Below are 17,137 nucleotides of genomic sequence, written 5' to 3'. Positions count from 1 at the left end.
AGGTTCAATCACGGAATCATTAAAGAAAATAACTGATACATTATTGAACGAATAAAAAGAACTAACCGACTAGATTATCAGATTTAAAAAAGGACAAATTCGAATTAGTTATACATTCATCCACTGACTGAAGAAATCAGCGATTAATGTTTGAAGGATGTGAGAATTGACTCATATATATATTTAAGTAAGACAAGACGACGTTATGTGTACGTTATACCCAACGGCTCATGCATCCGTAATCCATATACACACACTCACGATGACCATTAGGTCTTTACATATTAATAGGCCCGCCTACACGTAGACTAGGCCTATATATAGAGCCATCGGCCGCAACACAGTTAGTACACTGTCTAACCACAGTGGGACATACAGGATCCGGTCCGAAGCAGTGAGGTGTGACTGTCATCTGAATCTCTTCTGCACTGTTTTGATCAAAAGCTTTTCTTAGTCGTACGCTAAGCTCGATGACAAGCGGGTGAGATCCGCCTAGGTTCTTCAGCAGACGACCCAGGCGTTCGCAGGCGAACGCGGGAGTTGCTCATGGGGCTCACGGACGTCGTAAGCTGGGTTCCAGCCTGGCTCGGCTACTTAATCGCTTTCATTCTGCTGATTTACCTGTAAGTCTATCTGTATATGTCTCTTTTAAGCCTTTAATGTTTGTACATGGGATTATAGATAAATCTGTACACGTAAATACGTGCACGCGTACAAGCCTGTTACTAAGGATACATTGGCCTACACGTAAACAGTACAATAGCTAGGGTCGTCCTACAATACACACTATGTTGTTGTTGTTGTTATAAGGCTGAAGGTTACATTTCTGGTAGATTGACTTCAACACTGTACAGCATTTAATATTGAGCATTTAATATTTCAGTGTTACTAGAAACTCCATGCTCGGTTTCAAGACTTTTACAGCTCTAAAACGTTTATAACCTTGCCAGACAAGAGAAGTGGCCTTTCGAAGGTGTCTATAGCTGTCAGTCAACCGCTGGGCCTATAGTCAGTTTCGTTTCTTGAGGTGGAACTCTTTGCATTGGGGCGGTTTCCATGCAGTCTTACCATACCGGGTATTTTAATATAATTTTCGAAATATTCAAGTATGTCAGTTTCTAAAACGGATGACATCACATCATACTTATTACTTATATATACTTATATATTATTCACATATATATTCACTCACAGACAAAATTTATGATAACTTTTGTGTAATATACACCCGTGCAGAATGTAGGAACAGAGGAGATAACAAGGATATAGGTTTTGCATGGGCCAACGCGGGTTTATCCCTAGCTTCAAAACAGTCACACATGTTTAGAATCTCTGAAAAGAGGCCCAGAACTGTTGTATGTCTCCAAACACCCTGGGGACATATGTGAAGTCCCAAAGACATTGGCCCCAGTCGCCAATTAACCTTTCTGGTGTGGAGAAAGGCCTCCACAGGAAACTAATTCCTGGATAAGAAAGTACAAGGCGCGAAGCGCCGAGGACTTTGTTGTCCAGGAATGTACAGTGAATAGGTCTTTCTTCCACTTAAACGGTTAGTATTACATAATAAACGATTTCTGTGTTTAGCGGTGGGAGGGAGTGCGAAGTGCGCATACAGTACGGGGCTATGTTTTAGCTCTGATTCTTTTTGTATGACGATATGGCCAATATATGCTTGACTCCAATTCTTATTTGCTTTTATTTGCCCACGGTTTTGCGAAGCCACAATGTTAGATTTCCGTAAGATATTTTTTCAGTATGTTATGATTGTTTAGCTTGGCCCGAGCATCCAGTGACGACATGGGTGTTGATAGTTGGGTGAAAACAGTGGTCTACCTAACCAAGTTAAATATGAGACACTGATTGATTCGTCTTACACGAAGAATGTATTACACATATTATCTAATCTGCCAGACGAATATAGGAATATACGGAGGCCGTACTTTCCTGACGAAGAAAGTACGGTTTACTGAATAGAGTGACGTCACAATAAGCGTTTAATTTATGCTACTAGCCTTCCTTACGAGTAGGTGTTATCAGCATGGTTAATTGCTGAAGAAGGATATTTGTGTATTGATGCTAAGTATTAAAGAATTATGAACGTCCATTCATCTGGAATATGAGGTGGAACATGAGCGCCGTTTAAAAATGTGAAAATAGCTGAATACTATTTTCAGGTTTACTATCGATCTCAGGCAGACGTAAAATTGTCCACTAACTTTCTTGAGAAAATATAGTGTACACAGATGTGGACGGAGGACAAAAGAGAAACTCCCCCAAAGTTAACTTATACCTTGCAGTGAATAAAACAACCTGAAATCGAAAAAGACCTGAGAGACTATCATTCTGCGTTGCTTCACTTTCGAATCCATTTTCTGATTGCGGAAGTGGGCAGATGGTCAAACGTTGGTTTGTATCAACTAATCTGTGACGAGAGCATAAACGGCATAGTTTTGAACGGTACTATTTTGTTAAGGACAATTATGTCAACATCTTGTTTACTAATAAAAACGTTGAGATTAGGAGAAAATTTCATGTGACACAATACATGTATGTTTTATCAATATATGTCCATTTTGAGGTGTTAATTGTTTTGCCCCCAGAATTGTATTTACCTTTGTACTTACTATAAACCGATATGTAATTTGTTCACCTCCGTGGAAGAGGTGGTTATCACGCCAGCGTGGCTCAATGAGACGGGAACCCCTCACCAATGCAGTCGCTGTGAGTTCAAAACCAGCTTGTATTGGCTTCCTCTCCGGCCGTACGTGGGAAGTTCTGCAGCAGCCAGCGGATGGTCGTGGGTGGGTCCCCCGGACCTTGTCCGGTTTCCGCCCAGCAAAATGCGGGCCTCCGTCGTATAAGTGAAATATTATCAGTACGGCGTAAACACCAATGACGTAAATAAATAAATATGCATATAAATACATGTGAGGAATGTAGGATTAGCTGCGTATATAGTTGCACATTACTGTAACACGCTTTGCTTGTACAGGTATGGAGTGTGGCCCTACCTCACGTCTCAGATACGATTACCGGGCCCAAAACCAACAGTCTTTTTTGGAAACTTGATAGAAGTCTACAAACATGTAAGTATAAACGTGATTTCCTGGTGGCTCGAGGTAACTTTTCTTATGACATAGACAAAAAAAAAACAAAAAAAAAAAAACAAAACAACAAACAAACAAAAAAAACCCCTTACGTATACGAAAGCTTGTGACTATATTTATACGAATGGTGGGTTGTTCCACATAACTTGTATATACTGTAGGCAGTACAATGACTCAGGAGCCTCTCTACAATGCGGTCACTCTGATTTCAAGTTCTTGAAGACGGCCCTGGTTTCTTCCCACCATAATGCTGGCCGTATAAATTTCCCGTTTGGCGACCGATGCTTGGTGTTGAGAAAAGCAACAAAAAATTAGATGCAGTCCTACAATTGCTGTTTCTAATTTTCCACTCAACACATCTCATTCCTTCAGGGCGTGATACCAACAGATATGAGCAACCTGAAGAAATATGGAAGGGTTTATATGTAAGTATTCAAAATCTTTCTACTTTCAATTTCTAGACCTATGTGAATTGCACGCCCCATTTATGTAAAGCATTCTTCTGTGACAGCAGCCTTCCACCACTCACGGCACTTGGTTTCCTCCTTCCATCACTCACGGCACTTAGGTTTCCTCCCTCCATCATTCACGGTGTCTATGTTTCCTCTAAACATCATTCACGGTACTTTTATTTCCTCCACCAATCTTGGGTTTCATCCATCAATCACTCACGGCACTTGAGTTTCCTCCACCCTCACTCACGCCACTTCAGTTTCTTTCATCCTTCACTCACGGCACTTAGGTTTCTTCCACCCATCATGAATCTGAACGTCGTCGTATAAGTGAAACTTTATTGAGTATGGTGCCATAAGCCACAATCAACTAAATACATGTCTTTTAGCAGTTCTCAAATTTAAAACTTACCTGTTTTGCAAATAAACAGGTAAACTACTAAATATCTTAAGGCCGTGGCGTAGTGGTGCTTGTCGTTCAGTATCTAGGGCAGACTAGTTGCGGGTTCAAATCCTGACTTGGGAAAATAATTTGAAGATTCCACGTCTTTCCCAGTTTGTGAGGCCTCCGTAACAATAAGCAGTCAAGGGTATGGTCTTGTTTTCTGGCAGTATACCGGCCCCGATAACACATTTGGTAGAGCGTAGATCCAGGGTCAATCCTGGGTCGAGTCACACCTAATACTTTAAAAGAGGAAGTTGTCACTCCTTCGCTTGGCGTTCAGCATGGAGGGGATAGTGCAACGATTGGTTGACACGTATCAGTATAAAGACTCGGGAGGGGGAGGGGGGCGGCTTACTTGCCTTCGGTAAGTCGTCTCAGTGAAGCAGCACTAGATACAAGAGCGGTGGAAATCCATCTTGCAACAAGGAGGCACATTACATGCACTCTAAGAATTCTTTCGTCGTCAAATGACTGAAAAATTGTTGAGTACGACGTTACACCCCAAGCACTCACTCACTCACTCACTCACTCTTCTGGCAATAGGGTGTGCATGCAATTGTACGTCATATGTGGGTAAGTTTGCCATTAACTTGCCAATGATCAGTGGTTTTCCCCGGGCAGTCTGTCTTCCTCCCACCCATAAAACTGACCGCCTTTGTATAGTGAAACATTGTTTAATGTGTCGCTAAGTCTTCGTCAACTAAATGTATATGAAATTTAATATGCCGTATACATGTACTCTGAAAATAAAATAGTCTCTTAAATTTAACAGAAACCCTGTTTTCTGAGTGATACCAGAATGTATTCTGTTTTGGCAGCAGATTCCTTCTGTTAAATATAGCAAAAATATTCTATTAATTCGATACAAAGATTGCATTAGACTGACATGATAGTATGTTGATTATGACACAGGATTATCTTACAATAACAGAATGCATTCTAGCATAACTCAGGCAATAGATTTTCAGTTAAAATAAACAGATTATTTTTGGAGCGTACATGTGTAATCGTCTTGTGTTTGCTGTTACCAGGAGCTGGACTGGCCGAATCCCAACGATCTACGTCTCCGATCCCGATCTTGTCAAGCAGATCTGCGTAAAGGAGTTCCAGAATTTCCCCAATAGAGCGGTAAATCAGCAAAATTATAGCGAGTTTTTATTTTTACTCCGTTACTGTTACGTGACCGCGTGTAAACACGATTCCATATCAGCAATACACATCGACCGACAGAAAAAAAAGATGATGAGTTACGGCCCATGACCAAGATGGGCATATCGCCATCTGGATGTTGTCTACGGGAAGATAACTCAGTCTTGTGACCAATTAAACAACCTTTAGATGCATATCTTGGTCCTTGGACCGTAGTTCAGTTTACTGTTTCCCCATTACATCCTGCAGACTCGGGATGCATAATTATGTTCCACAGTGCATTTTTTTTGGACCTAATTCTGCTTAAGCCATAGTGCTAGGGGGCGTGTAAATTGATACTATTTATGCATTTACATGAACAGTTAGAATAAAACTCTATGCTGTACGTCTTTAATTATGCAGAGTAAATTACAATAAACATCACCGTATTTCATTATCTGATTTACTTAAAAGGCCAGATTTTATGTGTTACGTATGACCAAATGAAAACTATCACGTAGTCGTCACTACTTTGGCTTTATTCCCGTGTTTTAGTCTTTGATGTTATAAATGTATTAACAAAGCCCCCAAAAATCCCCATCAAACCACTTTTTTTGCAAGAAGCTATGTTCTAGTTTCCGAAATATCTTCCGAAACTAGTAAAACTAATAAAATAGCATACTGGACTATGAACATGTCACTAACTCCTAATCAGAGACCCTTTACCCTTAACAGCATCGGAAAAAAGTTATTCACTGCCGCAGTTGTCATTTGTCCCAGGCAAAACTTCCGCAACAGCGTAGTAATACAGCAAAACGCAGGCCTTTAGGACTTTTTCTTAAAATGAACATCAGCGATTTTACCATGTCATTTAACATACGGGACAAAACTGTCCTCAAAACTATATCTTTATATTATTAGAATTTTTACTGCTCCACAAAAAGGCCTTTAAAGCAGGATAAAATATGGTGGCCTTTTCGGACCACATCTGTGTGCTGTGACGTCATGGATATCTATGTTACAGATTCATGCGCCGCTGTCGCCATTACAACGGTCGATGATCACATCTCTAAAGGACGACCACTGGAAATTTGTACGCAGTGTATTATCTCCAGCCTTCAGCTCTGGAAAAATGCGAAAGGTAAGAACAACCAGTAAATACCGGGTAAAACACCTTATAAATACTATATCCGGTGGGCATGAAAAAATGGGCCGTACTTTAACACTCAGTATCTCCGATATTACACATAAAATTTACACATTCAAAAGACATTATGTCCTAAGCATACAGACCAAATTTCAGTTTCATCCTTTAAGATTTCTGTTCATGGGACCAAAATCAAAATGAGTCAAAAACGCATGTTCCGGACATTTCAGATTTATGTTCTGCCTTGTTTTACTAGAAAAGGTGATCAGTTGGTCCTCCATCTTCTCGGTAGAGAGCACGCAAACGTTCCTTCCATGAACTGATTGAGTCCCAAAGCTCCTTAAGAGTAATTTTTTTTCAACAAAAAGGTAAAAAATTGTTGAGTACGACGTTAAACCCCGAGCACTCAGGCACTGATGTGTACTTTTAGTTCATCCTCAGAGAATTTTTAAATGCGACCCTCATAATTCCACACTCTGGGATAGTTCATGGGATTGCAGTCAGGTATATTTACGCCTTACTCCAGACAGATAACAACAAACGCGTAATGATAAAGTTTTTGCCCATATAGATACCCAATTCGACCCAATTTGATCGTATAAAGAGTGACACACATTGGTCAACATATTAATTTATTCTCCATAAGAAAGGCTGGAAACTGTCATATAAAAGGATATATTGAACTTCGTGTAACAAGGCATCATCAAGCAACAGTGTTCACTAGTTATCTGTGAAGAAATAGCACACACTCTTCGTGGCGTCAGACATCAACCTGGTAAACTCGGTCATCGGGATACTATGGTGTGCCAAGAATTGCTATGTGTTATACTCTGCTCGGACTAGGTTGAATGTTACATATCTGGTGTCTTCGGCCTAGTGTGGTAGTGAGGCAGTAACACTCAAATATATCACTTCTTCTTCCACTGTGTTACAGAAGAGAACTCCTCCATGACATGCCCCGAATAAGTGAAGGGGTAAATGAGCATGTGTGACTTTCAGTCAATCATATTGTTTACATGTTTTAACCTGGATCGTGAGTGACCCTTTTTTTCATATGGATAAACACTGGCCAAGATGTCGAAGCAGGTTTTAAAATGGCCAAAACGTCGAATTAGATTTCTGCATGGCCAAAAGTCGACTTAGGTTTCTGTATTGTCAAAACGTCGAATTGGGTATCTATATGGGCAAAAACGTTGAATTGGCTTCTGTATGGTCAAAATGTCGAATAAGATTTCTATATGGTCAAAGCGTGGAATTAGGTATCTATAGGAGCAAAAACCTTGAATTGGCTTCTATATGGTCAAAATGTCGAATTAGATTTCTATTGGACACAAAGCGTGGAATTAGGTCTATATGGCCAAAACGTCGGATTAGGTTTTTACATGGCCAAAACGTCGAATTAGGTTTTCATGTGGACAAACATCAAATTAGGTTTCAGTGCGGTCGAAACCTCAAATTCGGGTTCTATTTCTTAGAACACTGCGACATAGGATAATACCTTTTATCACGCTGTCGTTGTCACTTTGGTTAGGAGAATTTTGCTACAGGATGTATCCGTTTATTGGTCACCTGGGTCCATATTCGCCACAGGATTTATCAGTTTATTAGTGGTGTAGATCATTAACATGTTTATTTCTTACTTTTCTTAGATGGTCCCCTTGATCCAGATTTGCATAGACAGACTGATCGAAAACCTTGGCGATTTGGTTAAAAAGCAACGGAGTATTGACATCAAGCCGTAAGTGATTGCAGGGCAAACTATAATATTAAATAGAGTAGGCTAACTGCAAGGGCTCTCGTACGTAGGCCTCAGCTTCGCTGTTAGTTACATTTGCAACTCCAACCCGTTCACGTGTTTTCGTATACACTGATTCCCCAAGTCATCCAAGATGTAGACCTGGCACAGGCTGCACTCGTGACTCGCCTTTCAACAGTAATCAACCGTTTAAACGTTTGAATCGAGCAAGTCCGAGCAACGTCCGTTATGTTCTGAGTTCAAAGTTCCTCCACATAGCTTGAGACATCCCAAACTTAGAATCAAAGCTGATGACAGTTTAAGGCGAATAATAGAATACATTCAAATGCCATACAGTATTTCAAAGAAATACAGGAGAAAATAAAATATGCATAATCTAATTTATGCTACCATTGCGAACACTATGTAATAGGCATATACTGCAGGAGGTGACATTTAAGTTTTGATTTAAAATCGGGTGTAGAGGTAAGACTCCTGGTTTCTATGAATAATTTATTCCATTCCCTAGGCACGTATTTATACTTAAAGTGAGTAAAATACAATAGATTACTTCTGTAAAGTTGTCTACTTCTGCTAAGAGGTCTTCCTCGGGTATTATGATAGTGTATACATCAGTTTGTCTAATCAGACAGTTATTAAGGCTAGTTGGAATTAGTTGTGGATGGTGGACGAATTTATGTGTAAGAACGAAAAATGAGAATTCGTTCAGATACAATGATGGCAGGGTGTCTAGTTGTTGAAATAGTGAGACTATATGATCGTAACATTTTATGGGAGAATGAAAGATTATGGCTTAACGCCATTTTGAAAGAGGCATGAGATATATCAAAGAATAACAAAAGATGAACAAAGATATGTATATTTTGTTGATTGCATCTTGGACATTACTTGTAGAATACCATTATTGAGTGAAATGTTCTTACATTTATAAGTAATGTGATACGTCCAGTTAAAACGTAAGAGGCCTAGAGACTTAGACTTAAACACTTTGCCTTCTTGCGTTTAGAAGGGGACAGGATCAGAATCTTGGTCAATGTTATCACCAAAGGCGATTGTGAAAAAAAAAAGCACTCGTCATTTTTTCTATCTCAGTTGTTACATTATAGAGTGTGTCATATGAGTTACTGATTGAAAAGATAGTGCTCATGTCATCAGTAAAAAGAGTGAAGCGTAGCAGAGCCGAGACTTTGGAAATATCGTTGAATATAGAGCAAAAGAGAATTAGTTCCAATATGGAGCACTGAAGTACACCGCAGTTCACGGAGGTATAGATTAGAAAGCGTATTATTAAATGTTGCAGAGCCAGTCGGATGCCACATTATTTTTCGAACAGAACATTTACGTGATGGGGTAAAACTATTTTTACCGCTCTGATTGTGTTTTCAGCGTTATGGAAGGTCTAACCATGGAGGTGATAGGCGCTGTGGGATTTGGCATCGAAACAAACGTTCAGAACGATCTGAATGACCGTTTTCTGATCATGGCCAGGCGGGTGTTTCAGGTTAACTCACTCACCAAGATACCAGTCATCCTGACCCGTGAGTTTAGCCTCGTACTTTGTTGACCTTGTTCAGTCGAAATGAAAGCTGTTTCGCAACCTTTTAAAACCGATATCGGGCATTATAAATCAATAGCCCACACTGAAAAGGTCTAAAAGACCTTTTTTTTAAAGTTTCGGAAAGGTCTCTTTGAATTTGATCCTATGATAGTCTATTAGGAACACATCTAATTTCAACACAGCTATAGCCTAGAAAACATTTAGTCCCTTTCTCATTCCCTGCCCAAAGAGTGTGTCCGACAGTGTCATTAACTTACATGCATAAACCTTAGCCTACAATAGGATCCGCCCTCACTTTTGTTTCGATTCCGAGGTCGTTGATTGGACAATCAAAATAGTCTCATCCCAGTTCAGCAAAGCAGAACATTGTGTCTGTGACTTTGTGGTTTGCGTCATATACACCGGGCTTTATCATCGATGTACATGCATGCAATTACTTGACGTAAAAATGTGTTTGACATGGCTTCTTTGTGCTTCCAGTGTTCTTTCCGTTCATGCGTCCTATATTTGAGGCCCTGAATATGACTGCCGATTCAGGCGAAGTTATGGATTTCTTTGCGAAAATGGTAAAACATACAATACAAGAAAGACGACAACAGCCTTCGGTAAGTCTGTTTAAATGTGTGCACTTTTAAAATCCCGAAATGTACTGTCTGTTTGTGAATATAACGGGTTCTCACCGGCTCTGATGGCTAAAAAGCTGGCTTGTTGTGAACGTGAGATCCATGACTAATGAGGTCGCGTGTTCAAATCCAGCTCTCGCTCCTTGGGCTGCAGGTTTAAGTCAAAAGGTTTGTCAGATATCTTCCTCCAGGCACTCTGCTTTCCTTCACTAATAAAAACTGTTTGATGACGAAAAATTCTTTGATATCGTTAAAGAGCAAGTTAATAACCAAATAAATCAATTCAATGCAGTGACGTCTCCATAAATCTGTGAGTCACCCAATGCCGATCAATTCAAAACTATCAGTTTTTTATTACCAGCAAATGGGGACACTTGTAGGCCTAATGTTAAAGCATTTTTTGCCCTGACAAATGAGGCCTCAAGCATCGAATTTAACTATTGCTAGTTCGGCTTCAGTGTTAAGACAGGTATCTGCTGAAAAGAAGGTGATTAACTCTAGGAACTTAGTGATTAATTGTTTGCTAAGTGGTTAGTGTGCTAGCGCAGCATAATGACCCTCTCACCAATGCGATCGCTATGAGTTCAAGTCCAGCTCATGCTGGCTTCCCCTGCTGTGGTATGTGGGAAGATCTGCGAGCAAGTTGCGCATTGTCGTGGATTTCCCCCTGGCCCTGCACGCTTTCCTTGCCAAAGTATAAGTGAAATAATCTTTAGTACGGCGTAAAACTCAATTCAAATATGAAATAAATAAAACAAAGAATGATTTCTTGCATCTGTACAGCTGACCGCCGTCGCATAAGTGAAAAATTAGGACATTGATTATAATAAACTTCTATAAAAAATTAAATGTATGTTAAGAAAATTCAGTAAGTATAGATGACGAAGATAGTGTCTGAAAACGCAGAACATCCTTGCAAAGTAATCCTAGATGAATTATTCGACTTGAAAGAAGACTTTTGGACGTTAGTAAACTGTCATACTCGAGATTTGCTGTTAACAGCTGTGATAATGTATTCTCATACTATATTCCAACTCTTAAGATTTTTGAGAACTCGCCAACTAATGTAGATTCACCGACACTGTCGGTATTAGAACTTTCCTACATTTGAGAAAGTTGCAGATTATATGATTAAAATTTGTCTGAATTAGAAAATCGATAAATAGCGCATTGATATTTTGGTTGATATTAGAAATTTTTGAGACAATTACCGAATTTCGACTTTCACTTCAACGTGTTTGTCGAATTTGGTTTATTCCAGTGATATTTATCGCCGTGTATCCAACTTCCAACTGACTTCAGGCGGCAGTCGTAGCTGCAAGAACTGGATTCAAGCCTGTGAAGGTATTGGTTAGGGTCCGCTACCGGAGCCAAGATAAACGCTCTTTCGAATGAACAGCTTAATGCTCTGTTGCTGATGCATGAGATGTTTGCGAAAGCCCGGGGTCACGAGGCGATCTTAGACTTAAGTTAAAATTTCTAATCGCTTTAAAAGTGTTATCTTTTACATGACATGGTCAGAATATTGCCCGACAACGTAAATTCTGGGTAAGTTAAAGTGTAGAAAAAATTTCAGGTAAAAAAATGGAGAGAAATTTTGATTTAAGTTTAAGATCGCTTCGTGATCATAGCGCCAGATGACACACACGCAATTACAAGTTACAAACTATACTGATGGAGATGATGTTGTTGTTGTTTTAGCCCCGGAAGGACCTCCTCCAGGTTATTCTGGACAGCAGTGTGGACGATCTAAAGGAAACTGTAGCGGATAGAGATGTGGATGTGGACGCCTTGAAGATGGACGGCGTCAAACGGAAGAGTAAGTTGATTCAGCGAGAAATACGCCCAGGTGCTATACGTCACAAACTCATTACTTCACAGTCTCTTTAGAACGAAAATACTATGTCCAGATATAAAAATACAAATCATCCCCACTGTTCAGTCAGAATGTTTATTTATTTATTTATTTGATTGGTGTTTTACGCCGTACTCAGGAATATTTCACTTATACGACGGCGGCCAGCATTATGGTCTGAGGAAAGGAGGGCAGAGCCCAGGGGAAACCCACGACCATCCACAAGTTGCAGGTAGACCTTCCCACGTACCATCTGCGAGGAAGCCGGCATGAGCTGGACTTGAACCCATTCAGTTGAAACGTTGGTTACCTCACTTTTACGACGGTTGTCAGAGCGCGGAGTGCACTTCGCCAGACACAAACGTCCTGAAAGCTGCAGCGGTATAAACCCCTAGCCGCGGATAACTAACTAGGGGCCGTATTTCATCGTTTACGCGTGACCATTGGCCAACCCATGTCACTATCGTTGCTATTGTAGTTTTACTATCCACTCTATAGTCCTTGTATAGCAGGGTTGCAGTATTGGTGGAAATAAAGTGTTTTGTGCAAGCACAAATAAGGGGAGATTCCCTTTTGATTATACGCCGCAAAATACGAAGGCATATAATTGATCCACATGTACTTTTCTTTCCGTCTGTTGATACAGCTCTCACAGATAAAGAGGTCATTGCTCAGTCACTGGTGTTCCTCCTGGCGGGATTCGAAAGTACGGCTACAGCCGTGTCCCACTTGCTGTACAGCTTAGCCATCTACCCGGAATGTCAAGACAAACTGGTCGAAGAAATTGACGAAGCTCTGAAAGGGGTCGGTTCAGACTTCTGTGCTTTCTCATCTTCATAATTTTTACCGTTCCTTCAATAATTTTTAAGCTTACATTATTTTTTCCATCCTTCATCTTTGACAGTATTAGGAGATATAAGTGTTCACGTTTCTGTAACTAGGACCAAATACTTTGTTTTCTTTTGGACGATCTTCGTTTCGGTTTTTTTTTGGTTTGTACCGGGCGTCTGGAGTGTACGATATTTTGTTTCATTTTAATTACGACACTAATTATTACAAAACAAGCCTACTTAGAAGCATTTATGGCCGACAAATATATATATATGCAATACATTGCTTTCTTTGAAGTCCGCTATGTACAAGACGGCCCTATACAAACGTGGCGTTGTTTTAGAATTTGAAAACGGACTCAAGTTGTTTGGCTTACCAGTAAATTTATGACAGTTTCATGTTGGACACAGTATTGTGCAGGAATATTTAACTTTGTTGTATGATGTGGGTAAGCCTGTCGTGCTTATATACGCTCCAAAACCTCTTTTGAAAATGTATATGAAATGAGCCATATCAGTACGTCACACAGGGCCTACAATTTATAAAATTCGAACCCCTGATACATATAAACGTCAGCATGTTCACCCTTTATGGTGAAGTCCTTAAATTGTTATCCCCAATTTCACATTTGTCGAACCTATATATATATATATATATATATATATATATATATATATATATATATATATATATATATATATATATATATATATATATAGATGTATCTTAAATCTTGCATAAAATGAAGCTATACAACGTATTACATATTTTGAGAATATTCCTCTATCTAGGCCTATCCATGTAAAATTATGAAAATAGACCAAGGAAAGTGAAAATCAGAACCGGAGATTTTTGGTACCGGTCAAAAGAAATCCATTAGCGCAATTCCAATCCAGCTGATGCTTTAGAATAGCCCAAATAATTACCTTTCACGAAATATCAGTCTCGTCTGTGCGCGTGTTACGTTCAAAATCGGTAATACAGTTCTAAAAATTGATAGAGAAAGTCGCGCGAATAATACAAGGCCTACACGGCACATATATATCTGTTACACCAAACTCCAGCGAGTGAATGAATGTCGTAAAATGACACGCTGACCATGGCGCACCCATGTACGGACTCTCGACAGATCGTGGGCCGACCCTATGCCAATCCTACGCCGATGGTAAGCAGAAGATGGCGGCGTGTTTGATCAGGGTCCGGCCAGGGTCGGCGTATAATGGGCGTACGATACACGGATCAACCGACCACAGTGAGCGTAGGATTGATGGTTAGGATCCAGCTGTACTGTACGTTGCTATAAATTTGTTATGTTTGTAGTATGCCACGGAACCCTCCAGGTATTATAATTGCATTTTGGCGTCTGATACTCCCACAGGGGGCGCCAACATACGACAATGTCATGAAGTTACCGTACTTGGAGAAGTGCCTGTGCGAGGCACAGCGTTTGTATCCGGCCATTCGAGGGTAAGTCGACTTTCCTTGGTTATGGCGTTGCCCTTGGTTATGTCTACATTTTCCAAAGTTGTTTGAGGGGTGGTTGTATATCCTAATGCCGTTCGTGGATGAGTCAACCCGTTCTAATCCTGTTAGTGAGCAGGTCCGTCCTAATCCTATTCCTAGGTGAGTTCGTCCTAATTTGTTTGTGGGTGAATCCAACCGTCCTAATTTGTTCGTGTGTGAGTTGGCCCATCCTAATCCTGTTCATGGATGAGTAGGCCCGCTTTAATCCTGTTGGTGAGTCTGTCCGTCCTAATCCTGTTCGTTGGTGAGCCTGTCCGTCCTAATCCTGTTCGTGGGTGAGTCTGAACGTACTAATCCTATTCGTGGCTGAGTCTGCCCATCCTAATCCTGTTCGTGTGTGAGTGTCCGTCCTAATCCTGTTCGTGGGTGAGTGTCCGTCCTCATCCCGATCGTTGGTGAGTCATGCCGTCCTAATGCTTGTCGTGGGTGAGTCTGACTGTCCTAACCAAGGTTGGGCGTGAGTCCAACCGCCCTAATCCTGTTCGTGGGTGAGTAATCCCCTCCTAATCCTGTTCGTAAGTGAGTATGTCCATCCTAATCCTGTTCGTGGGTGAGTAATCCCGTCCTAATTCGGTTCGTGGGTGAATCTGCCCATCCAAATCCAGTTCATGGGTGAGTCAGCCCGTCCCAATCTTCTTCGTGGGTGAGTATTCACGTCCTAAACCTGTTCGCGAGTGCGATTGCCCGGTCCAATCCTGTTCATGGATGAGTAATCCCGTCCTAATCCTGTCCGTGGGTGAGTCAGTTCGTCCTAATCTTGTTCGTGAGACTGAGTGAGTTTGCCCGTCCTATTCCTGTTTGTGGGTGAGTGGGCCCGAGCTTATTCTTGTCGTGGGTGTCGGCATGTCCTAGTCGTATTCGCATACTTGAAATTATATGCACCACAGCTTCTGAAGGCAGAATTTTACCATTATTGTTTCTGTGTATTTCTCTCCAGGAATTCTCGGATGTCTCGAGAGGCTATAACAATTAACGGGATCTACATCCCGGCCAATACCAGCGTGATGCTGATGGGTTACGCTCTCCAGCACGACGAGACCTACTGGCCAGATCCCGAGAAGTTTGACCCGGAGAGGTAAGTGTTTGGAGAAAGGCGACGGGGACTTGGGGTATGTACAGGTCCCACTTGGAGATGTGGGACATTCCTCCTAACAACTGTGTCACTGATGGGATACGCTCTCCTCCACAACGAGACATACTGGCCATATCCGGAGAATCATTGATGAAACGTACCTAAAGACATGCCACATAATCTATCAATTCGCTTAAGCCTTTCTTCAACCTGTGTACATGTGATATTTGCAGATGGTCCCCGGAACAGAAAGCTGCGCGCCACCCATACGTATCAATTCCGTTTGGCGCTGGTCCCCGGAACTGTGTGGGTATGAGACTCGCGCAGTTGGAAGCCAAGATGTCGGTTGTTGCTATGTTACAAAGATTCCGTTTTATCCGAGCACCTGACACGGAGGTGAGGAAAAGTGTTCGTTAAAGAGGCCATATTGGAGATTTCTGGCAAAAAATCCGTATTAGCTAATGAAATCAAATTTTTTGTCTTTATCAAGAATTGCATGTATCATTGCCTTTCCGTAAATACCAACTCTAACATGTATCATTTATACCTTTAAGATAATTAAAGCTTGAAACTGTACTGTAAAATTTTTGTAAGACTTTTTGTAACTGTAAGACTTTTAATACCAATTTTGATTGGTAACGCGTTCACAGACGATGGGGATTTTTGTGAAAGTAATTATTTGGGCTATTCTAATATAATAGCAAATATTCAGTTGGATTTGCACTGGTAGATATAGCTAAAACTCTGAGGTACGTTCTCTTTAATTTAGCTGGCTGATTTCATGTGTTGAACAGTTCTTTGAAAATTTCCCTTAACAGGTACATGTATGTTCCTGATCCCAGTGATAGAGTATATATTTTTGTTGGTCTGTTACCTATGGCAACGTATTTACGCCATGTTGGTTAGATTAACTTGTGCGCCCCTTCACATTAGACATATTTCTCCCGTTCCTGGGTTGTATAAGCTTTAATAAGCAATTGTTTTAGACTAGAGTATTTTTGACAATATGTAATATAATTTGTAGTACCGTAATTGTTTTGTTTTCTGGAGGGAGAGCTGAACCTTACCACACCATTCTTGGACAAGCACATTTTGATAGCAAGCGTACGATACCATGAAGTTCAAGCTTTGTGCGAATATATTCTCCTTAATATATTCAGTCTCTGTAGTATAGGTTTATAGCCATTTAAGATGACATCGTTCCCGAAAGAAACCCTGTCATATCAGTGAATGCCACTTCGCTCTGCCATATGAAGACTTGTGAAACTGGCAGTGTTAAGCTGAGTTTGGTTCAATTTGGTTCATTTTATAACGTATTAATTTGTCTTTTTGTTTCCAGGTCCCGCTTAAGATGAAAAAGGGTAGCTTCTTACTACCTGAAAATGGCATTAGACTGAGGATAGAGTCACGCGAGAAGTAATTATTTCCAAGAAGTGCATTTTTCCGGCCTATGAATACGTATCTTCATTACATTTTATACATTTGGAATGTTACCCCGAGCAGCTATATACTTACTCTTCTTAGGCAGAGCCCGTGGCCTTACAGTCTACCAACCTCTGCTGAAACACCGTGCAAATCCTTGTACGGGGGATCTGGAGATCGCTAATCCACCAATGGAAATAAACCTACTAACCCCGAG

General features: G+C 40.6%; 1 protein-coding gene across 1 annotated transcript; it reads left to right on the top strand.

Annotated features, from left to right (window-relative positions):
* The first annotated feature begins 424 nt into the window (after window positions 1-424).
* Window positions 425-17,137, top strand: LOC135476901 (cytochrome P450 3A8-like). Its single transcript, XM_064757045.1, has 14 exons — window positions 425-623; window positions 2,993-3,086; window positions 3,480-3,532; window positions 5,036-5,132; window positions 6,157-6,273; window positions 7,929-8,017; window positions 9,422-9,573; window positions 10,074-10,198; window positions 11,918-12,035; window positions 12,718-12,875; window positions 14,281-14,369; window positions 15,364-15,501; window positions 15,732-15,894; window positions 16,838-17,137. Exons 1-14 carry the CDS (start codon window positions 547-549, stop codon window positions 16,916-16,918), a joined length of 1,551 nt encoding a protein of 516 aa, XP_064613115.1. The 5' UTR covers window positions 425-546; the 3' UTR covers window positions 16,919-17,137.

Source organism: Liolophura sinensis, chromosome 10 (genome assembly GCF_032854445.1).
Source record: "Liolophura sinensis isolate JHLJ2023 chromosome 10, CUHK_Ljap_v2, whole genome shotgun sequence".
Taxonomy (NCBI): domain Eukaryota; kingdom Metazoa; phylum Mollusca; class Polyplacophora; order Chitonida; family Chitonidae; genus Liolophura; species Liolophura sinensis.
The sequence above is the reverse complement of the archived record's forward strand: the minus strand, read 5'-3'. Positions and strand labels throughout refer to the sequence as shown.

Bases quoted from the DNA above. Each gene is read 5' to 3' on its own strand.
- LOC135476901 (XM_064757045.1), top strand. From the start codon at position 547: ATGGGGCTCACGGACGTCGTAAGCTGGGTTCCAGCCTGGCTCGGCTAC. The intron at 8,018-9,421 runs GTAAGTGATTGC...TTGTGTTTTCAG, and splicing joins CGGAGTATTGACATCAAGCC to CGTTATGGAAGGTCTAACCA. The intron at 10,199-11,917 runs GTAAGTCTGTTT...TTGTTGTTTTAG, and splicing joins AAAGACGACAACAGCCTTCG to CCCCGGAAGGACCTCCTCCA.